The sequence below is a fragment of the Populus alba genome, chromosome 16 (assembly GCF_005239225.2).
Source record: "Populus alba chromosome 16, ASM523922v2, whole genome shotgun sequence".
NCBI lineage: Eukaryota > Viridiplantae > Streptophyta > Magnoliopsida > Malpighiales > Salicaceae > Populus > Populus alba.
Window position 1 is genome coordinate 10,854,049 of NC_133299.1, and position 23,673 is coordinate 10,877,721.

At 34.9% G+C, this 23,673-nt stretch overlaps 1 protein-coding gene and 1 long non-coding RNA gene across 2 annotated transcripts; both read left to right on the top strand.

Annotated features, from left to right (window-relative positions):
* The first annotated feature begins 1,201 nt into the window (after window positions 1–1,201).
* Window positions 1,202–8,121, top strand: LOC118044977 (probable 3-deoxy-D-manno-octulosonic acid transferase, mitochondrial). Its single transcript, XM_035053446.2, has 12 exons — window positions 1,202–1,475; window positions 1,549–1,642; window positions 1,808–1,850; window positions 2,044–2,166; window positions 2,362–2,481; window positions 2,556–2,634; window positions 4,242–4,355; window positions 4,638–4,735; window positions 5,386–5,476; window positions 6,919–7,038; window positions 7,125–7,195; window positions 7,703–8,121. Exons 1-12 carry the CDS (start codon window positions 1,271–1,273, stop codon window positions 7,883–7,885), a joined length of 1,341 nt encoding a protein of 446 aa, XP_034909337.1. The 5' UTR covers window positions 1,202–1,270; the 3' UTR covers window positions 7,886–8,121.
* A 9,606-nt stretch (window positions 8,122–17,727) lies between these two features.
* On the top strand, window positions 17,728–18,231 carry LOC140954744 (uncharacterized). Its single transcript, XR_012168240.1, has 3 exons — window positions 17,728–17,833; window positions 17,931–18,069; window positions 18,170–18,231. It is a non-coding gene; the product is annotated as an uncharacterized lncRNA (long non-coding RNA).
* The last annotated feature ends 5,442 nt before the right edge of the window (window positions 18,232–23,673 follow it).

Genomic DNA, 23,673 nt, shown 5'->3' on the forward strand with positions numbered 1-23,673 from the left:
ATATTTAATCTCGCATGATAGGACATTACCTAATTTTTGTTTATTAAAATATTTTTTTAATTAATCAAACGACAATAAAAATAGACAAACATATTAAATTGATTGAATAAAATAAAAGAACAAATAAATAATATGTAAAGCTATAAATATTAGAAATATAATATGAAATAAATATTTTTTATTTTCAAAAACATAGTTCATCTAATAAAATTAATGTGCATTTATTTTGAAAACATTATCATTTTTTGGATTCTCAATATATTAACTAGCTCACCTAGCTTATTTCACCAGGCCCATGTGCAAGCCTACCAAGGCAAGCCCACCAGACTGGACCCTTTTTTTTTTAATTTGCACATGAGAGTAGACAACATGTTGTTCACCCTTTATTTTTGAAAAAAAAATAGATGACACGTTGCCTGTTTTCCCATAAGAAAATTGGGGTTTATGCTCTTTTGACCTAAAACTTGTTTTTCAACTTGTTTTTGACCCATAAACACTTATAAAACACATTAGAAACCATGATAAATCTATCTATGGCCTCAAAAAACTGCCCTCAAACCAAACTCAACTTGAAACAAAAAATCAACCTACGTTAAGATCTATTTTTTCATGAATTTTTAAGGTACAAAAGCACCTAATAAGAACTCCCTTCATCAAATGAAACAATTTGATACAAATATCCCTCATTTTGGTGGTCTAAATTGGTGTCAACAACTTATTTTTCTCTCTATTGCTAGAAATCAGGTGATCTTTCTCTCTCTCCCTTTCTCAACCAAGGACAAAAAATAATAAAAATGAATTTTTGTACCAAAATGGAATTGGAATATTTTTAAAGGACTGAAATTGTATAATTTACATGATTGTTTAAGTTGGAGGACTAAAGTGCATATTTTTCAAAACTTATGGTATGCTACCCTTGTTTGCTGCGTTTTTCATTTCGGCTTCCCTTCTTTCAATCCTATTCTTTAATAAAAATTTGAAATTAGTTGTTTCTTAAATATGAGTAAATCACTTAAAAAAATTTGAGGATCAAATTAAAAAAATATAAAATTTTGTATAGTTTATCCACAGTAAAATATAAGAAAATAAACAATAAAAAATACAGGAAAAATCCCATGTGGTTTAGAGTATAAGGTAATGGGCCGTGAATTCTGGGCTGTGACGAACCATTTTATCCTAAACATAAGATGGGCTATTTGTCAGGGTTCAGTTTCGAAACTTGTTGCCGCCGAGGTGGAAGCGAAACGCAAGTCATTTTGCGGGGAGAGGAATGGGTGTGGTAGCAAGAAAAGGTATGCTAGTGTACAAGATTTACAGGGCGTTAAGCTACGTTGTATCACCGCTACTGCAAATTCACCTACGTTGGCGAAAGATCCGAGGTCTCGAGCACCCAACCCGTTTGCCTGAGCGTTTGGGACGGCCTTCCCTGACTCGACCTCCTGGCCCGCTCCTTTGGTTCCACGCTGTTTCTTTAGGTTAATAATAAGATACGTTTTGTTTAAATTAATAAAAGAAAAGCTCTAAGTGTTACTGCTTCTGTATTTGCAGGTGAAGGAATGGCTGCGATTCCGGTGATTAAAGAATGCGTGAAGTGGAGGCCTGATTTGAACATTTTGTTGACAACAACCACCATGTCTGCTTTGTAAGCGGAAGAGACGAAATTATTATTATTATTATTATTAGGACTAAAATTCCTTCATACCAGTTGAGTTAATAAAGAACAACATTGATTTCTACTTTGTATTTAGTATTTAATGTGAGAGAATCAGAATGCAAAACATAAAAGATGTTTTTCCTTCTTGTGCAGTGAAGTTATTATTAATCAGCTTCCAACCGGTGTCCTACATCAGGTACTTTTTCGGCGGCGATTTTAATCCTCTGAATTCTAACTCTAATGATTTTCCAGTTTTCTGTTTTCACGCATTAGTAGCTTTTTTATATTTTTGGTCAATATGAGCAGTCTGAGAAGCTGCGATTGGTATTTGAATAAATTACGGTGCTCTCTTATTCACATGTTGCATTCAATCTTTCTAATTGAACAAGTTTTCTCCAATCGATACCCCTGCTGCCATGGATGCTTTCCTGGACTATTGGAACCCAAATGCAATCATGTTACTAGAGAGTGAACTATGGCCAAATCTTATCATGGCTTCTTCGAGAAAGGGTGTAAGTTATTCCTTCCTTTCAACCTGTATGATGCTTCATTAACAAAGATAGTTTGATTTCCTGACAGTGTTATGCGATGCACACGTTGCCTAGGTCTGTGACTGCTTATTTCAGCCAACTAGTTTTTCATATATTTCATTTTATACCATTTCTCTGCATGCCAATTCTTATGTGGTTTATACTCATGCATGTCAGATTCTACTGGCCTTATTAAATGCTCGAGTTTCCATGAAATCCTTCAAATTATGGTCGGCTCCTGTGCTTTTTCCACTCATTTCGTTATTGCTTTCCAAGTTCTCCTTGATTATCCCACTGGTATGTTTTCCCATGTGTCCTATGCCAATTCTGTCTTTCATTCTGTTCTCACTTGTCTTCTTTGTTTGCCTCAGAGTTCTATGCAGGCAATCCATTTCCAGCTTTTGCAGGCCCCACCTTTTATCATCAACTTTGCTGGTGACTTGAAATATGGTATGCAGATAAACTCCGAGTAGGAAGTTCTTTCATTTTTTAACAGGTTGACTAAAAAAGTAGTCCATCACATTGACGGCTGTCCTTGGTGGATAAGTAACTGTCAAAGTTTCCTATACTTTGAGCATTTACTGGTAACAGTCATTCTGTCATGTGTAACTCGCATGATCATCTGTGTTTTTAATCCAGTGGATCTTCTCAGAAAGAAGAAAGTTCTTAAAACCTATTCCATAATTGACAGTGTATTTTAGAACATAAAGAAAATACACTATGAAAAAAGGATAATGAAACCTAACCTGCTTCCCATAATTTATATGATGGACTTTAGAAGCCATATCTACTAAGTAGTTTCCAGAACATAGAGAAAATACACAATTAAGACGTAGATAATACAACATGAGAAAATTCTAGTGTATGGAGCTTAATACCAAGAAAGACATAATAGCATTTCTGCCCTGAAACTTGCCCTTCCATTTATACTATAACAGTCTTTTATTCCTTTTTTGTGTTCAATACCCAGGTCTCAGACCTCTGTCAAGAAAAAGGGCACACTATGATTGCTCTCTTATCATCCCTCCCATCTTGGCCCTCCCATTAACTTAAGTTAGAATTGGTATGCGCAGGAAATTAGGCATATTGGCTGCCATAACTGAAATTCAAAAGATACTTAACACTGTTAAAATGATCACCAAATTATAACCTGTATGCATATTTTAAATTATTTTTGCTTCAATACTTTAATGTAACAACCAGACAAGTACTGTGGGAAACCTGGCTCAGATTTATCTAGTCTAATAATTTGAATTTGATTCATGTATCCCTCTGTGACGAAGCATAGTATCAAAATATCCTCGTCTGCCATAAAGTTATTTGAGTCCTCCAAGAAGACTATGGATTGCAAGGATCTTAATCAAAATAAACTCCAAAAGAGGTTTGAATCTTGGAGAAAGTAGACAATTAAATATAAAAAGTACTATTGATAACCATGAGTAGTATAGACACAAATTCAATGTAAAACATAAACACACTTTTTACATGCCAAAAAAAAAAATTGAAAAGAAAAGAAAAGAAATCACCTGACGCAAATCTGGAATAGAGCAGTGCAAAATCTGTGTTGCCTTCTGTTTGAAGGATCTGAACTTTGTGCTTGATTTCTGAAATATGAGGCCTTCTTGTCTTTCTAGAAAGGTGCCTAGAATCAAAAGATTTTTCTAGCTAGTTTATTGACCTACTATGAGAAGTGGTAACTTATGTTAATATAAAGAACATCTGAATTATATATACCAGAATTTGCATCAAGGGATGTTGTTATTATTATGATTATTATTAGGAGTCATAATAGGTAAAATATGTTGTATATTGTTGTTAGGTGGGCAAAAAATATAGCCTTCTTTTGTCATCACAATCATTTCTCCACATTCCCACTTATACATGTAGTACACATTAAGGGATAGATACATGGTTTCTGATGATAGATTTTGAAATCAAATCATTACCATCTAAGTTCCTTTTTTTTTTTTTTTTCTGTTTCTTTATTATTTGTTCCGGAAATTGTGAAGACAAAAGTGCGGTTATCCTACTCTGAAGTTATCATTGCTTCTTCACAGTGGTAGAATATGATGCTTCTAAGGAACAGTTCAGAAGCATAGATGATCTGAAGGTACAGCTTGGGCACAGGAAAGTTTGGATGGCTTCTTCCATTCATAGGGGAGAAGAAGAAGGTTATTGCCTATTATTCCACCACTGTTGCGTTTTGTAATTCATTTTCCATTTCCAGGTTCATTTGTTTGTCACAATCTTATGTGTACCTTGCGTCCTTTTTATGACACTGATGACTGTTATTTTTTGAAAGTTTCATATAACTTATTTGTCTCTTGCTTTATGGTTGAATTATGCAAGTGCCAGAGTTAGTATGCTTCTTGTAGTTTGTTGTGATCAAGGATGCCTAAATTTTGAGGGTTTTATTTATTTATTTTGTGTGCTTGATTTGTTGAAATTTGCAGTTATGCTAGGAGTTCACAAAGTGCTCAAGCAAGTGTATCCTGATCTGGTCACTATTATTGTACCTCGTTATCCACAACATGGAAAAGATATAGCACAAGTATGATTTTGATTTATGATGCAATTTTTTCAATTCACTAAAACATGTTTGTGCACACACATGGGCATGTTGAGAGGGATCTGCTTCTTCCGTAACTCTCTTGGTAGTTTTTTTCAGTCACAACTGTGCATATACATTAATGTGTAACATTGGAGTCAATAATCTTAAATGTTATAAGCTACAAGTAAGGCAGATTATACATTTATGCCTTGCACAAAATTTTAAAGATAACCATCTCTTAAGTGGGGGGAATAGTTAACTAATATGTCCTATTACCATAGGAATGGTGCATGTTGACAAATTCTGCACACTGATAAATTCTGTTGTGTCATGATCAGAATGGATTTTTTTTATTAATAAGTGAGAAACAGGCACGATTTTTAATAATAGTTTCATATTAGAACAGGCACCATGGTAGTCAATGTTTTATTTTGGATAATAATCCACCACACAGATATTTTAGTTTAAAAATTTTCACAGGATTAGCAATATATCAATAGTTAATGAACTCATGAATCATTGAGAATTTTTTAGCAAACAAAATCAAATAGGTTGCTTTGTTGAATGTCATGACTGTTCTATAATTCTTATTGCCTTAATCAAATTCGTTGGCAATAAAATAGCTCTTTTGCTGGTTTCGAGGAATGCAGAAATTGCAGAAAGAAGGGCAGCATGTTGCTTTGAGGTCTCAACATCAAAGGATCGTACCAGGAAGAAACATATATGTGGTGGACACATTAGGTCTGCAATTATTTAGACTTTTTTGGTTTACTTCTTCTAGAATCTCGCTATTACTTTTGGATGGAACATTTGAGAATTGGGGACATCTTATTGATTCCATTATTAGCTAAGCAATCCTTCTTTTTGCATGATCAATCACATTCTTATAACTTAAGGTGTCTAGGTGTTCAACAATGAACTTTGTCTATCATAGACCATTCGGCTAATCTGGATGGCCCCTAAGATAGGAGGCCTTTTTTGACCGGCAGCCACCATATATATATATATATATATATATATATATATATTAAACGTTGATTTATAGGGTGTTCTTTTGAGACTCCTTTTGATAGATTTCATCCATTTTTTCATCAAATAGATACAAGTTGCCCATTTTTCCATGTGTAATGTTATTGAATCATTAAAAAAAAAAAAAAAAACCATCAAGAATAATATCTCCAACCACACCATGACCAAAATATCATTAGAAATCAACCCTTGAATTTCTTATGACTTTGGATGATTTTTTTTGGTGGTTACTGACGAAAATACATGACTTTTATGTAATATTTTTTATGACTAAAATAGGTGGAATCTAGCAGAAGGAGTTTGTCAATCAAAACATTATTTTGGTTAAATGTGAAATCAGAAAACAAAATTTAGGTGTCAATCAAAAAGGCACATAATTCAGTGGCTGTTTATACAGTTTAGCCTTAAAATTCCTAATTTGAGATATAGTTAGTGGTATGATATAGATAAGATTTTCATTTTCTTAAAAGAATAAATTAAGTCCTTTTCTATCCAGGCATTCACGAATGATGGGTTGCATTGTTTTTGTTTGTATTTGAGTTCATTTATATAGAGACTGGAAACAAAAGGAAGAAATGGCAAGATAAGTTATGTATGGCTCTGGATGTATATAAATAGAGATGGAATAACATTTTTAATTCAGATTAACAGGAATCTAGATAAAGTGAAAGCTTTTAGGTGCTGTTTAATTACCATATGCATGTCAGTGTATGAAAAGGCTCATTAGGCAACTACCAGACAAGTCAGGCTTATGGTTCATGATGTTGCACCACTCTTACTTTATACAAAATTGTAAAGTGTGGCTAGGCAATGATGGGAATTTTCTCAAATCAAGACATCTTTGAGAGGTTAGGGTGCTACTGGTTAGGGATCAAATGAGGAAACTGATTGGTTTAAGGCCTTGTTTGGTATTACTTTGTTGTACTTTGGTTGTTTTGTACAGTGTCGTGCTGCCCCCTGAGATGAAAGTAAAATTAGTAAAAAACAGTGTTTGGTAACTGATTGTTATGCTTTTGAAAAATTATATGTTACAGGGTTGGCAAACAGTGAGTTGGACATGTCCAATATATTTTTGCTTGGCAGACCCTGTATCAAAATTTGCCACCTCTATTTTCTTTCTTGGGAAGATTTACGTATGTAATTATCTTTTGTAGGTGAGTTGAGACACTTGTATAGGCTAACTCCAGTAGCTGTCATAGGAGGTTCCTTCATCCCGGGATTAGCTGGCCATAACATATCAGAAGCTGCAGCAGCTGGCTGTGCTGTTTTGACCGGTGGATATTTTGTCAGGCCTTGTCTGTTACAATCGATGCATGTAAAATACCATTGTTGAGAGGCTTTCCTGTTTGGCTATTTTCAGGTTATCATGTTGGGCATTTCTCACATATGTTACGGGAAATGCAACGATTAAATCCATTATCAGTTCTGCAGGTTTGAAGAATCCTTATTTTATTTTTTTTGCCATAACCCCTTAAATCACACATTGATTGGAGAGAGACTGTTTCTGTTCTACATTCTGAAGAGATAGGAAATGCCTCTGCAATATGGCATGTGATAAATAATAATTAGGTTCAGAGGATCTTTTATGAGACAACAGAAGATAGGTGTGGATAACTATGCCTCCACTAAACATCTCACTTTTAGTTAGGAACTTTCATTGATTTTCATCTTGTCTTTACAAGTTCAACCAAGCCAGTTTAGCATTAAACTATATCTTCCGTTGATATGTCATTACAATTGTAACCATTTTCATGTGTGAAAAATTACTAGTTGTGAACATTACAGGACAACACCCACATAAATTAATTAATAAATAAATAATAATTTTGTGAGATCATATAGAGGGCTTCTACACTGTATCCTCGTACCACTAAAAGAAGATGAAAGTGATTGCTTTATGAAAAATGATAGCCCTGTAAATTGTTTTTGTTCATGCAGGTACCTGGAAAATTAGAGCTTGAAGAAGCTATTTTGAAGTTCTTAAGTGATGGCAAAGTGCTAGAAGCACGACAAACAGCTTCAAAGCAAGCATTTCATGCTCTGTCTAATGGTATCATCGCCAATGCCTGGAACGTGCTATATTTTCATGTTCTAAAACAGGCTTTGCTAAAAGGTAGGTGAAGACTGGAGCACGAGTAAATGAATTTGACCATGAAGCTTGTAGCTGCTTCCAGCATTGTTTAAATTAAAAATAAATACTCATATAACATTTGATTAAACAGTAGCTGTTTACTTTGTAAGCCATTAAAGAAAGCTTAGGGAAATCAGGAGTCACAATAGCGAGTGCTATCAAGTCCTATTCAAAAAAAAAAAAGACAGAATGTTTAACATTTGAACTAGTGGATGCTACAGTATAACCAGGGTTTTAATATATATATATATATATATACACACACAACTATCAGAAGGATAAAGAGTGATTTTTACTAGGATTCAAAATATTAAATCTTATATGTCTTGTATGTATAATTCTATCTATGACCATCATACGTATTTTTCTTTGCTATTTTACTCACAAACTTGTCGCTTTCTTTAATCCATTATTAAGTTTCTAATTATAGTTTCTTCTCTTGTTGGATGGAAGAAACAGGTAACAGGTAGCATATACAAATTGTTATGTGTTAAAGTAATTGAGATCAAACACAAAAAGGAGGCTAGATTTCTGAATAATTTGTATATTATGAATGCAATATGTTAACCTAAATACAAATAAAGTATATATAGGTTAAACTGAAAGTACTATTCTACCCTTAATAAATAAGACTACATAAATATTATTTAACATCTCCCCTCAAACTCACAATACGGCAGCTACAAGCATCGAGAGTTTGCCAACCAGAAAACAAAAACGAGAGATGGAATGCGTCTTGGTAAAGAAATCTGCAATCTGTAAGGAAGAAGGACCAAAAGGCAAAGTAATGGTTCCATGCTTGAGATGATGACGAGTAAGATGACAATCGATCTCAATGTGCTTAGTCCGCTTAAGAAAAACCGAATTGTGAGCAATCTGAATAGAACTCTGGTTGTCACAATACATAGGAGTAGGATGAGAAAAAGAAACTCCCATATCAGCAAGTAACCAATGTAACTAAACAATCTCTTTGGTAGTAGCTGTCATGGCACGATATTCTGCTTCAGTGGATGATTGAGAAACAATAGATTGTTTCTTGCTCTTCTAAGAAATAAGAGAATCACCTAAAAAGATACAAAACTCAGTAACAGACTTGCGATCTGTGGGATCATTACCATGATCAACATCAGAGTATGCACGCAACTCCAAGGAAGAGGTGGATGAAAGTAAAAGACTCTGAAAAACTGTACCCTAAAGATATCGCAAAATACGAAGAATAGCTGCCTAGTGAACAGTAGTAGGAGAGGCAACAAATTGACTAACAACATGAACAACATATGCAATATCTGGACGAGTAATGGTGAGATATACCAAACTCCCAACAATAGTGCGGTATAAAGTAGGATCTATCGAAGGTAAACCATCAGAAGAAGAGTACCTCGCGTTAACCTCAATAGGAATATCTACAGTCTTGTTATTAGTAAGTCTAGCCCGCTCAAGAATATCTGCAACATATTTCGACTGAGAAAAAAGGTAACCTCTAGGTGAGTATGCTACCTCAATACCCAGGAAATATCGAAGATAACCCAAATCCTTCATCTCAAATCGTCTAGCCAACTCTGTCTTCAAAACTGAAATACCATCAATGTCATCACCAGTAATAATCATGTCATCAACATATAAAGACAGAATGATACAACCTGCATTAGTGCACTTAATAAAAGGAGCAGAATCATGACTGCTAGAAACAAAGCCAAGAGACGAGATCACAATAGAGAATTTCTCAAACCAAGCACGGGGTGCTTGTTTGAGACCATATAATGCTTTCTTAAGCTTACAAACATATCCAGAGTCATGTGAAATACCAGGAGGGGGTGCCATGAAAACTTCTTCTTGAAGATCTCCATTCAAGAAGGCATTTTTAACATCAAGCTGAGAAATATGCCATTGACGAATCGAAGCTACAACAATAAGAGTACGAATAGTAGTCATTTTTTCAACCGGGGCAAATGTCTCCTCATAGTCCATACCATACTGTTGAGAGCATAGTTTTTAAACCCGGACCGGCCCAGCGGGTCGACCCGGGACCCGGTCGACCCGGTGGCTGGACCGGTCCGGGTTTACCAAAAAACCATCTGAGGCAACAACCCGGCAAAACCCGGTCGACCCGACGGGTTGACCCATGACCCGGGCGACCCGGGCAAACCCGGACGAGACCCGGTTGGAGTTGGGTCCGCAATCTGAGTTTGGAGATCTTGAGGGTAGGCGTTGGTGATCTATGAAAAACTTCGAATCCTTGTTGCGTTCTCGCTTTATTACTTTGGACTTTCCATTACTGTTGAAGAAATTGGCAACTCCACTCACTGCTCATCAATAGGTGTAGGAAAGTAAGAACAGTGATGCTATTGTTCCCATTTGTTCCTTCTAGCTGATGACTGTAACTTAAATGGGACCAAACTCATAGTTTCAAGAGAGAGAGAAAGGCAACAGGGACCAAACTTACCAGCACCATCAAGTCTTTGACATCTCTCTCTCTCTCTGTCTCTCTCTTTCTAGCTAATGTTTTAAAGCATGTAGAAACTAGATCGTGTTCATGGAGGCGTCAAGGAGCAAAGACTCTGCTTTTGGGCTTTCAACAGATCGTGTTCAGCACAAAACAAATGGTTCAAAAAAGAGAGACAGCTGGTTGCTTGTGATGAAGCCAGAGAGGGAAGATAAACTTTGTGAGGAGATGGCGATGAGATTAAGTGTTTTTTCTCTGCACAAAACAACCGACAACCCTTTCATTATTGCCTCCCTTTTCTATTTTTTATTATGAACTACACAGACCCACCCAGGGTTGACCCATGAAACCCGGAACCCGGCCTCTTGACCGGGTCACTCCCCGGGTCGGGTTTAAAAACTATGGTTGAGAGTATTCTTTTGCAACCAGCCTAGCTTTGTATCGCTCAATAGACCCATCAGAATTAGTATTGATCTTATACACCCAACGACAACCAACAACACTCTTACTAGGAGGTAAAGGAACCAGATCCCAAGTATCTGTCTTATGCAAAGCAGAAAGCTCCTCATCCATAGCTTGCTGCCAAAGCGGATCAAGAATTGCCTCTTTATAGGAGGAGGGCTCAAAAAGACAATGAATGGAAGCTAAAAAGGAAGTAAAAGATGAAGAATAACAAGAATAAACAAAATCTGGTAGTTTTGTGGACTTACGAATGCGAATGGACTGACGTGGAGGTGGATCCACAATCTCAAATGAAGCTTGAGGGGCTGTAAATGAGAATGGAGCTTCAGGTGTGCTAGAGAGTAAAGTACCAGTACCTGCAGAGTTATGAGTACAAATTGATCGAACATGGGGAGAGGTATAATTGCCAGAATCCTCAGAAAAGAGATCTATATGAATAAGATCAGTTTTAGTCAGGCTATGGGTAGTGGATGGAATAGAAAAGAAAGGTATATGCTCAAGGAAGACAACATGACGAGACACATAAAGTTTCTAAGTTATTGGATCAAAACAACGATATCCCTTTTTCCCTTCACCATAACCCAGAAAGACACAAATAGCGGATCGAGGGGATAGCTTACTACGTTTTACATGAGAACGAAGAACGAAACAAGTACAACCAAAGACTCTAAATGATGAATAATCAGGGACATACTCATATAACTTTTCAAAAGGAGATATACCCGAATTATGAGAAGATGGAATCGTATTAATCAAACTTATAGCAGTAAGAACAACTTCTCCCCAAAACTCACTAGGAACAAAAGCAGACAACAAGAGAGAACGAGCAATTTCGACAATATGCCTATGTTTTCTTTCAGCAACACCATTTTGCTCAGGAGTATCTGTACATGAAGTTTGGTGGATGGTTCCATCTAAGGCAAGCAATTGCAAAATTTAGTAGAGGTGTATTCCCCACCCAAATCACACCTAAAGCATTTGATCACAATAGAATGTTGAGTTTTGATAAGAGCTCGAAAAGTTACATATATCTCAAAGAATTCAGAACGATGTTTCATTAAATAAACCTAACAATAACGAGTATGATCATCAATAAAAGAGACATAATATCAAGACCCTCCTTTTGTGGCAACATGAGAAGGTCCCCATACATCAGAATGAATCAAATCAAATGGAGAAGAGGAAACAGAAATACTTCGATTAAAAGGTAAAGCAGAAAATTTTGTCAGTTTACATCCACTACAATCAGAAATGTCACAAGTTTTCAAATTTCCTAAAGCTCCTGTGGATGCCAAAAATCTCAAACAAGAAGACGAAACATGACCTAGACGGGAATGCCATAAATAAAAACTAGAAGATGAAAGACTCAAACGAAAAGAAGACAAATCAACAGTAGTGGTAGCAACAGCAGCAGCAACAACTAACACTTTTAACTCATCCAAAATATATAGTCCATTCTCCCTACGACCTGTCCCAATCAGCTTCTGAGACTGCAGATCTTGTACACAACAAAAAGAACCAGAAAACATGACTAAGTAATCACCAGAATCACATATTTGACCAACAGACGCAAGATTCAATTTGAGTTTTGGAATAAGATAAACATTAGGGAGAGAAAAGTGAGGTGTGACAACAAAACCAACACCTGCTAAGGGCATAGGAGTGCCATCAGCAGTCATAACAGGAATGGAAGACAAAGAGGACATAGAGGTAAAAGATGAGGAATCTGGAGACATATGATGGGAAGCACCAGAATCCAATACCCATTTAGAGTGTGACATACCTGAGGAACTATGAGGCAACTGACCTATGGAAGAAGAAGTGGACATTGCTTGTGGCTACAAAGAGCGAAACTTCTAAAATTGCTCAGCTAAAACATTAGGATCGGTAATGGAGCTTGGGGAAGCTACTGCTGCTGTATTATTGTGTGGTGGTTTATAACCCTGAGGTGGTCTATGAGCATTAGATTGTGACTGATTGCCAGGCTTCCAAGCTTGATTCTGATGTCTCAACTTAGGACACTAAGCCTTTCAATGATCTTTCTGGTTACAAAAATTGCACTCATTAAAGCCAACTCTTGTGTGAGACTTGTTCTGATGATTAGAGAATGGCCTAGAAGGTACTGCTAGTACAGAAGGATTTGAAGCAGAAAGAATTCCTTTTTCAGAATAAGACTGGAGACGTAATTTTTCAGCCAATAACTCACTGACAACAGAGTCAACAGAAGGCAGTGGAGAACGATGCAGAATTGAACCTCTAAGTCCTTCGAAATCACTACGAAGTGCTGTTAAAAACTGTACCAATCGTTGCTGCTCTCTACGCTCAATATAGGCACCATATGCCTTTAATTCTGTCGATTCTGTAAGAGCCAATTGATCCCAAAGATCTGTCATAGCAGAATAAAACTCTTGAATACTCATATTCTTCTGATGAAGAGCTCGTATGTCATTCTCTAATTGATACTGTTTTGCAAAATTTGATTGTGTGAATAACTTTTGCAGATGCTCCCAAACCTCTTTTGTTGTCTCATACTTTGCCAACTGCGTACCTATTGAATGCTCAACAGAATTGTTGATCCAAATAATGATCTTTGCATTATTTGCTTCCCATGTATCTATCAAACCAGCATCCCCCTCCTCAATATTCTTAGGTATCATATAAGTTCCACTAACATACCCCCACATCTTCTTACCCTTAAGAAAATTTCTCATTACATAACTCCAATACGAATAGTTCTTCCCATCCAACCTCACACTCACAGACTGAAGCGAATCATCTCTTTCAGTAGCCATAATCAACAATCACAAATAACCGGAATGCAAAAGCAGCGGAAAACAAAATACTAAATTGCAGAAACTGAACAGAGATTACAGAAGCTAAACAAATTTCTTCTCGAAAAAATACAATTGCTCCAAAACACAAAACAAATTTGCAAAAACTGAACGCAAATATCAAATTGCAGAAGCTGAAAGGAAGACGAAATACCAAAATAATTGCAGAAACTGTCGAAATACCCAATTTTGCAGAAGCGGAAGACAAAATATCACTCCAAAAAAAAATTGTAGTTGGATCCACGAAGCTATATTTGGGATTAAACTTCGTTCCATAAAACCAGCTCTGATACCATGTTAAAGTAATTAAGATCAAACACAAAAAGGATGCTAGATTTCTGAATAATCTATATATTATGAATGCAATGTCTTAACCTAAATACAAATAAAGTATACATAGGTTAAACTGAAAGTATTATTCTACCCTTAATAAATAAGACTACATAAATATTATTTAACAATATGATAGATCAACAGGTATAAAAATCAGCCCTCATCTTTTCTTATATTTGGCATGTTTCTCCTGTTTTCCTTAAATTTCATGCACTTATTGCACTTTCCTGTTTCTCTTGTTGTATATCATTAACCAGCTTCTGTTTTGGAGGCAAGCTTGCATGTAACTTCTCTCTCTGGAGAAGCAAGAGCTGAGTAATTTGTGAATGTTTTTACTGGGTGATTTCATATTATTGAATCTTGAGGTTGCTATTTAACTCCTACCTCAACTTAATGTCGCGCTGCAACCAAAACTAAATTAGCCTATGCTGCGGATTTTCAATTCTGGAGCTCAAAGCACACTGCTGGTTCTTGGTTGAAAGATAGGGGATTGCATATGATAATCGGATTTTTTGGTGTTAGTCTCAATAATCTTTTCGACTATGCAAATCTCTTATGGTACATGCTGGCTGGGCAGGCTGGTGGGAGTTAGGACGGAATGTATGTTGTCCCACTCCTATCAACTATTTTTACTTGATTTCCTGGATCCCAAATAATGTTATGCATATGAGAGTTTCTTCCCAGTGTAAAAAATAAACATGAGAGTGATGACAAAAGCTTCTTACTAGAGAAACGTTAGTGAACGTTATCTTAACAGACCCGCAGAGTGCTTGTTACGTTGGCTCGGTCTTTGCTGACGGCCAATCAAATTATTTGCGCTGCTATATATCGCATTATACATCATCAATAATGGGCACTTTATGCCTGTCGCATTCCCTCCTGGCTTTTCAGTTGACGAGTGTTTTTTGCATTTCTACTTTGTCCGTGCTTGTCTGCTTCTGTTTTTGCAAGTTCCAACTATCCATGTCAGATCAAGTTAAAAATATTTCACCTTTGCATCTTCTACTTTTTGATTGCTGATTAATAATGAAAGTTTCGTTTTTGTTGTGAATATAAAAAATTATTGTGATCCGAGAAGGAAGAACTACACCTGTTTACATTTCCTACACAAGTAGTACAGCTGCTGCCCTACCATGATGACAAATAGATGTGTAACTGTATTTTAAATTGCTAATTTGAGATTGGAATAAAAGGTTTGTAATTTGATCTAATAAAAATATTGTTTTAGTGAACCAAAGTTATATATAATTAATTATTTTTATTTTATGTCTATATGTCTATAACAAGACGTGAAGGTGAACAAAAAATATAGATCACACCACCAGAAATTCGCTAAATACCAACAGAAATACCGACGGACTTTTTTCTGTCGGTATTTTTCGGCCGAAATCACCGACGGACAATATTCGTCGGTAATTCGGTCGGTAATTACCAACGGACTATTTTTCGGCCGAAATCACCGACGGACAATATTCGTCGGTAATTCGGTCGGTAAATACCGACGGACTAAGTCCGTCGAATTACCGACAGAAAATTCAGAATTAATGAAAAAAGGGCGGGTAGGTGGCGCGTAGGTTTTGGCGAGTGATTTTTCCGACGGAATCATCGACGGATTTGAAATGCCAGATCCGTACCAGTGACGTGACCGGTGCACCGTCAAAAATACCGACGGAATCACCGAGGGATTTGAATAGCAGGTCCGTGCGGTGACGTGTCGATTGCGCGTCAGAAGTACCGACGGTTTCGCCGACGTCCATACCGACGGATAGTCATCCGTCGGTATCTCACAGAGAGTTCGAAATTAATTACGCGAAATGCCACCAACACCGACGAAATTACCGACGGCTTCATCGACGCATACACCGACGGATTATAGTCCGTCGGTATCTTACAGAGAGTTCAAAAATATTTACAACAAAATGCCACAATCAGCAACGGGTATACCGACGGATTCTAGTCCGTCGGTATCTCACAGAGAGTTCGAAAATATTTACAACAAAATGCCACAATCAGCGACGGGAATATCGACGGATTCTAATCCATCGGTATCTCACAGAGTTCGAAAATATTTACAACAAAATGCCACAATCAGCGACGGGTATACTGACGGAATTGGTCCGTCGGTATTTTGTCGGTCACACATATTACCGACAGAAATACCGACGGACCTCGCGATTTCCAAAGTGTGTGAAAATGCGCCTCTGAACTTGTCATATTACCGACGGACTGCGAAGAAAATGGAGGGCTTTTAAAAATTCGGGGCGAAATTCAAAAAATACCGACGGATTTTTGACCGGTTACCGACGGAATTTTTTACCTTTGACCGACAGAATTAATTCCGTTGGTGATTCCGTCGGTAAAACTGACCTATAAGTTCCAGCCCCCGCCGCTTCCCCTCATTTTTTCTTCTTCTCCCCGCCGCTTCGCTTCTCCTCCGTTTGTCACCTAAGATTTTTCATTTTTCCCCTCAATCCTTAAACACTTTCACCTTTAATCTCTAGCAAGATTTGGTGTTGTAAATCTTCATCATATTAAAAGGTATGTGTTTTTTTTCTATTTATTTTATTTTATTTTATTTTTTGTTGTTTTTATTTTTGTTGTTTTGGTGTTTTTTGTTGCAATGTAGATAAAGTTTTGAATTTGACACATTATTAAGGTATGTATATTTCGTTTCTTTTCTTGATGTAGGTTTTTTTTTTTATTTTTTTGAATATTTTTTGTGTTGTGTTGTGTTGTTAGAATTGTTATTAGTTAATTTAACTTAGAAATAGTTAAAGTTGAATATTTGAATTTGTTGAATATTTGTTAATTTAATTGTTAGTCTATATTTTTTTTTAATTTATTGAATATAATTTATTGTTGTATTGCCTATATAATTATTGATTAATTTATTGAATTAATATTGTTAATGTTGAATTTATCTTAGAATTAATAATTGCGTTTGTTGGAATAATTATCGATTTCCAATTTAATTTATTTACTTTTAATTTATTTTTAGTTGTTTTTATTTTTGTTGTTTTGTTGTTTTGGTGTTTTTTTTTGGTAATGTAGATAAAGTTTTGAATTTGTCACATTATTAAGGTATATATATTTTGTTCCTTTTATTGATGTAGGTTTTTTTTTTGAATTTTTTGAATATTTTTTTATTGTTTTGTTGTCATAATTATAATGATTAATTTGTTGAATTATAATTGTTAATGTTGAATTATAATGATTAATTTGTTGAAGTATAATTTGTTGAATTTATTGAATTTATTTTTTGTCATATTTTTTATTGTTTTGAATATAATTATTGATTAATTTGTTGAATTATAATTGTTAATGTTGAATTGTAATGATTAATTTGTTGAATTATAATTTGTTGAATTTATTGAATTTATTTTTTTTCATATTTTTTATTGTTTTGAATATAATTATTGATTAATTTGTGAATTGTAATTGTTAACGTTGAATTTATCTTAGGATTAATAGTTAAATATGTTGGAATAATTAGTATAGATTGGTTCAATTGGTTGTGGCTATTGTTAATATTTGCAGGTTTGTGGATTTGGGTAGTATCCAGTATAGGGGAGGTGCTGCCGATTTTTTTTTAACATTTGAATTTTATTATACAATTATTAATATAAAATTGTTTAGATGCGCAGAATGAAAACCAGAGCTGCTCGTTCACGTCCAGTCGAATCAAGTTCGTCTAGCAGCGATGATGATGTTTCCTTAGGTGCCTCTCAAGAAGAGGCACCTACACCACCTGCGCCGACAACCGATGCTGCCTCTTCCAGCGATGTTTCACATCGCAGAAGCGGCGTGCCTTCGAAGCGGAATCAATTTACCCGCCAGTACAAGGCACAGTGGAAGGACGATCTTTCAATGTAAGTTTGTTAAGGTTTTATTTTTTTTATATAAAAAAAAAACAAATTTAAAACATAATTTATGAAGTAATCACAAATTAATTTCATTTCTTTTCAGGTTCACAAACATTGAGGCCGCCCGAGTAATATCATCGGCATTTAAAGCGTCGATGGAGATTCCATTGTTTCAATGGAGTCAGATATCCAGACATCCTGAATGGATGCCTCAAATCAATGCATGGTTTCGTAGATTTGAGGTTCGTGTTAATATATAATTTTCAGCTTATTTCTAATAAATTCTAGTTATAATTGTAAATAAATTATTAACATTTTAAAAAATTATATTTTTATATACAGCATCGATTCTACTGGGACGATGAACATGACACTGTTGTGAGGAGGGTGTGGGAAAATCACGCGGCAATTAGGTAACATCGAAAACAATACGACTTCTTTTTACATAATTATTTATGTTTCGAAATGTAATTTTTTCATGCGTGAATTAGTTTGCGTGATTTTTGGTATGACACCCAGAAAAAAGCAAAAAAAAAACAGCGAGGGATAAGGGGTTCCAAGGCTGGAACGATGTTGCGGTTTGGAGGGATTTCAAACCAATATACATCCCGGAAGATATATGGCCGCACTATCTTCAGCACATGATGTCTGAGTGGTTTACTCGACGCTCACAGTCCGGTGCTGGCAACTGGAATCGGCCAATTCATGGCTCGGTGACAACGCACACCGGCGGCTCCGTTCCGTTTTCTGCACATGCGAAATGGATGGTAAGATTAATTTAAATGAAATATATCGTTCAATTAATTTGTTGTTAATTCATTTTTTTCATTATAGGCTACGTCTCTTGGACGTCAGCCGAGCCCTATGGAGCTGTTTGTGGAGACGCAAGTGCGAAGTCATGACCGCCAAAAGGGGACGCAACAGTTCGTTGACAACCGTGCTCAACATTTTGTGGTATGTTTGTTCAACTATTTTATTTTGTAAGTTATTATTATGTTTATTGAATTGAATATGATGATTTTTTTGTTCAGGAGACCTATAATAATCGGTTGAGGGAGAGATACGGGGACGATCCATTGACCCATCCGGAATTAGATCCGGATTTGTGGATGGAGGCTGGATTGTCAGGTGGACCCGATAAAAATCGGGTTTACGGGCTCTCCAACACTACCGCGGCCAACTTGCGGTCGACCGGTACTGCTTCAACCGCTGGGAGCTCCCAATCTGTATCGAGCTCCCAATCTAAGGAGTTTGTGGCCGTGCAGCAAAGGTGCGACCACCTATCAGAGGCATACACACAACTCAAAGAAGAGCAAAGATTGGCGAACGAACAACACAGAGCAGAGTCTGAACAACAAAGAGCGGCCTATGAAGAGCTTCGGCAAATGGTCATGAACATGACACAAGGTGGAACATGTGCGCCTAATCCTTTTTGGCCGCCTAAACCCCCATCCTTCTCCTCCTCCTCCTCCTCCTCCTCCACCTTTATATTAATTTTTAATAAACATTATTTACATTTAAAATTTTGTTTAATGTTTTTTTGAAACACATTCATTTTGTAATGAATATTATTTCACTTTGAGTTTTTGTTGCTTAATATAAATTTTATTTGCATAATTGGTTTGTATTACCATTAATTTATATTATTTTTTCAAAATAATTAAAAAAAAAATTAAAAAAAACAATTACACAGGGATTTACCGACGGAAAAACTCCGTCGGAATTCGACAGTGCCTGCCACCGTCACCGACCATCACCAACGGAACAAATCCGTCGATATAAATTTACCGACGTATTTACCGACGGACATATTCGGTCGGTATAAAATATCACCGACACTTTTACCGACGGAGTTAGTCCGTCAGTATTTTTATAACACCGACGGAAAATATTCCGTCGGTATATGCCAAGCGGGAAACTTTTTTTTTTTGGCGCGCACGGTCCGTCGGTAAACGTCGGTAAAAATTTTTTTTGTATTTCCGACCGATATAGCGACGGAATGTGGAATCACCGACAAAAGGTATTCCGACGGGAGTATTCCGTCGGTAATATAGTCGGTAAATACTTTACCGACGAAAGTTCTATCACACACCGACGGAATATTTCCGTCGGTAAAACTGTGAAATCTTGTAGTGTCATAACAAAATTTAATTTTTTAAAGAGTTTTCTTTAATCATCCAAAGACAGAATAAGAATAAGCATACTATATATAGTAACTTTTGAAAAAAAATTCATCATTTAAATAAAAAATCATTGCATAAGAGTATTTATATGTAAATCCTAAAACTAATGGGCCAGACATGCATTTAATTTAAATAAAGCTCAAAATAATTAAAATAAGGTTTAAAATAATAAAATTAAATAAAACGATAGTCCAAGATTATTTTTCATCATTTGCTGCAATTGATAGTAAAAAATATACCCAAGAGAAATAATTGTTGAATGATTCACTACTAAATAAAAACATGATGCCTTGTAAAATAAGAATTAATATCTTACCATTTAATTCTTTTTGTTTGATATGAAATCCTTGTAAAACAAGTATGGCAAAGGATACCACATAAGTTCTCAATAACATTAATGACTCCATGTAGTGAATGAAATTCATAACTTTTAAGGAAGCAATGTCTTTTTCTGTTCTTGTACTTTGTTGATAGATTTTAAACCCAACTTCCAACATGTCATTCTCTCTTGTCCATATGAATTAGCAGGCTTAACATGTGTCGTTGGTAAGATAAGGATGTCTAATTTCCAACCCAATCAAAATCACACCAGAACACCTCCTGTAACCACAGTTATTAAATCTGGCCCGGCTCGGCGGGTTGACCTGGAACCCAGTCGACCCGATGGCTGGACCAGTCTGGGTTTAATAAAAGACCGGCTGTGGCAATAGCCCGGTCAAACCCGGGCGACCCGGATGAGACCTTTTTTTTTTTTTAGATATGGGATTTGAAACCTATTAGTATATATATTTTATGTTCCCAAGAAAAAATTCATGTTTTTTCAATGTGGGATAAAAAAAACATTTTGGTTTAAATACTTCAACTTAAAAGGATAACATAGTATCTTTTCAACGTGAGATTTGAAGCACTTTCATATATATACTATGTGTTCCCATGAAAAAAGTTATATTTTTTTAATGTAGGATTAGAAACCCATTAGTATATATACTCTATGTTCCCAAGAAAAAAATCATGTTTTCTCAATGTGGGATAAAAAACCTTTTAGTTTAAATACTTCAACTTAAAAGGATAACATAGTATCTTTCCAATGTGGGATTTAAAGCCCTTTCATATATATACTCTATGTTTCCATGAAAAAAATTATGTTTTTTCAATGTGGGATTTGAAATCCATTAGTATATATACTCTATATTCCCAAGAAAAAAATCATGTTTTTTCAATGTGGGATAAAAAAACCTTTTAGTTTAAATACTTCAACTTAAAAGGACAACATAGTATCTTTCCAATGTGGAATTTAAAACCTTTTCATATATATACTCTATGTTCCAAGGAAAAAGTTATGTTTTTTCAATGTGGGATAAAAAACCTTTTTAGTTTAAATACTTTAACTTAAAAGCTTAACATAATATCTTTTTAATGTGGGATAAAAAACTTTTTAAAATATTTTTTTAAACTTCATTATTTATAATATGTAAAATCTATATTTACATGGATTTTTTCATATGAAATATTAAACTTTTAATTTTTTTATTTATTTTCCCGGGTTGACCCATGAAACCCGGAACCCGATCCCTTGGCTGGGTCAACACTTGGGCCGGGTTTAATAACTATGTCTGTAACTCCATTTATGACTAGAAAGGTAGACAAAGGTTCAAATTGACAAATTTGAACCCTTTTAACTCAAGCCTCTTGACTTAACCCATTGAACTCCTCTTAAATCTATTGTTTTATGCTTTAGAATAGACTCAATGGACACTCCTAATGGATTTTTCGATGTTGTATCCAGGATCATGTCATCCTTTCTCTCATAAAAAAACCTCGACCTCGAATCGTCACTTACATTAAACAAATAAAGTTAAAAAAAAAAAAAAACTTTGAATATAGCATTAACATTATAATCATCTTGTAGAACCATTTTGTAGGCACTTAATCCTTCAAGGAATCTGAATGAACCATCTCCTCTAAGCATTAACTTTGATTTTCTATGTCCAAAAAATCTATATTTACATATTTACACCCAAACTCAATCTTCTGGTTCAAAGACAAGTCTTTTTCTGTCTTTTGTTTGCTTAGAATGCATACTTCTCATTCTTTTTCTCAACATGTTGTCATACTTTCTTAAACAATGCTTTAAATAGCCGCGCTTTTTTATTACTATCAAATCTAACCCTTTTATCAACAAGTAAAGAGGTCAAATATAGTAAAGTTAAACCATAAACTATTTTAAATGGTAAATAATGTTTTTAATTTAATAGATTAGCATATAATGATATCTCTTGTAACATATTAAACAAAAATCATAAATGTTCAATATACTAACCTAAATTCTTACTATGAATATCATTAAAGTAATCAATAACAAAGTTACCTATGAATGCACACAATACATGATTTATCAATCTCATTAAATTACTATATGCAATAGTAAGACTAAACAACATGACTAACCATTCAAACAATTCTTATTTAGTCTTAAAGTTATTTTTCTCTTTATCCCCTTCTTTCATATTAATTTGATGATAACCAATTTGCAAATCAATATTACAAGAGCCATGCATCTCATTAAGAATATTATCAAGTTTAGGGATAGGATGTCTATATTTTATCATACTATTAGTAACTGCACCATCTATCAATGGTAAACCACTATGGATCTCATCAGAAAATATATAATAAGATCTAGACAACAACTTAGACCCTTTATCAAAAAGCCTTACCAAACCTTGATCGTCTTGAAATTTTAACTCAAGATAAGAAAAAAGATATCTGAAAATTTCTGGCAAACTTTCAGCTTGATTCAATAATCAAATAAAAAATTATGATTGTTGACGTAAAGTTGCCTAATAGGACAAATTAATCTCAATTCTGAATTTCATTGTTTTATATCATCTTCAAAAATCAAGATTGTTACTGTTAAAATATGTCATCTTATACACTAATAAAATCATAGGTATGTAAAAAAAAAAAAAAAGCACTCTTTATCTTGCTTTATATACATAAATACATACATGCATATATATATATATATAGAAACTCAAGTGTTTACCTATATTTTTTCTATATTTTTATTTTCTCATCCTTATTTTCTTTTCTCCACTCTCAACTTCAATTGGCTTTTTTTTTTCTCCCTTTGCTGAATCTGAGTCTTTTCTCTCTTCTCTTTTTTTTTTTTTTTCTAAGACTAACTTTATTTTTACTTTTTAAACTTATGACCTCATATGGTTTATTGGTCTCATTGACTTTGCTTTATCTTTTCAACTTTAATTAATCTTGCTTAAGTTTTTAAAGCTCTCGTTTTGTCAACTCTTACCTCCAACAACATATTATAAAAATCATTGCTGATAATAATTTCATATAAGCACATCTTATAAACCACTTCCGTGCATATTTTTACATGATAACCACAGTCTCACATTGTTGTATTACCATTTCAGCTTCACTTGTTTTTTCAATTTCAATTGATCTTCGTAAACCTATCTAGGTGATAATCATGCAAATGTGTATGTCTTTCCATCCTTCTCAAGAGAATATCTATTTTTAAATCCATCATATTTGGCCTTCCTATCAAATTGTCAAGGTCTCCCCAGCAATATATGACTAGTATGCATAAGAATCACATCACACAAAACTTTATCCTTATACTTTCCATTAAAAAAAGAAGTC

Excerpts from the sequence above, each read along its gene's own strand:
- LOC118044977 (XM_035053446.2), top strand. The coding sequence starts at position 1,271 with ATGGGTGTGGTAGCAAGAAAAGGTATGCTAGTGTACAAGATTTACAGG. Across the intron at positions 4,736-5,385 it reads ATGGAAAAGATATAGCACAA|AAATTGCAGAAAGAAGGGCA; the intron begins GTATGATTTTGA and ends CGAGGAATGCAG. Across the intron at positions 5,477-6,918 it reads ATATGTGGTGGACACATTAG|GTGAGTTGAGACACTTGTAT; the intron begins GTCTGCAATTAT and ends TATCTTTTGTAG.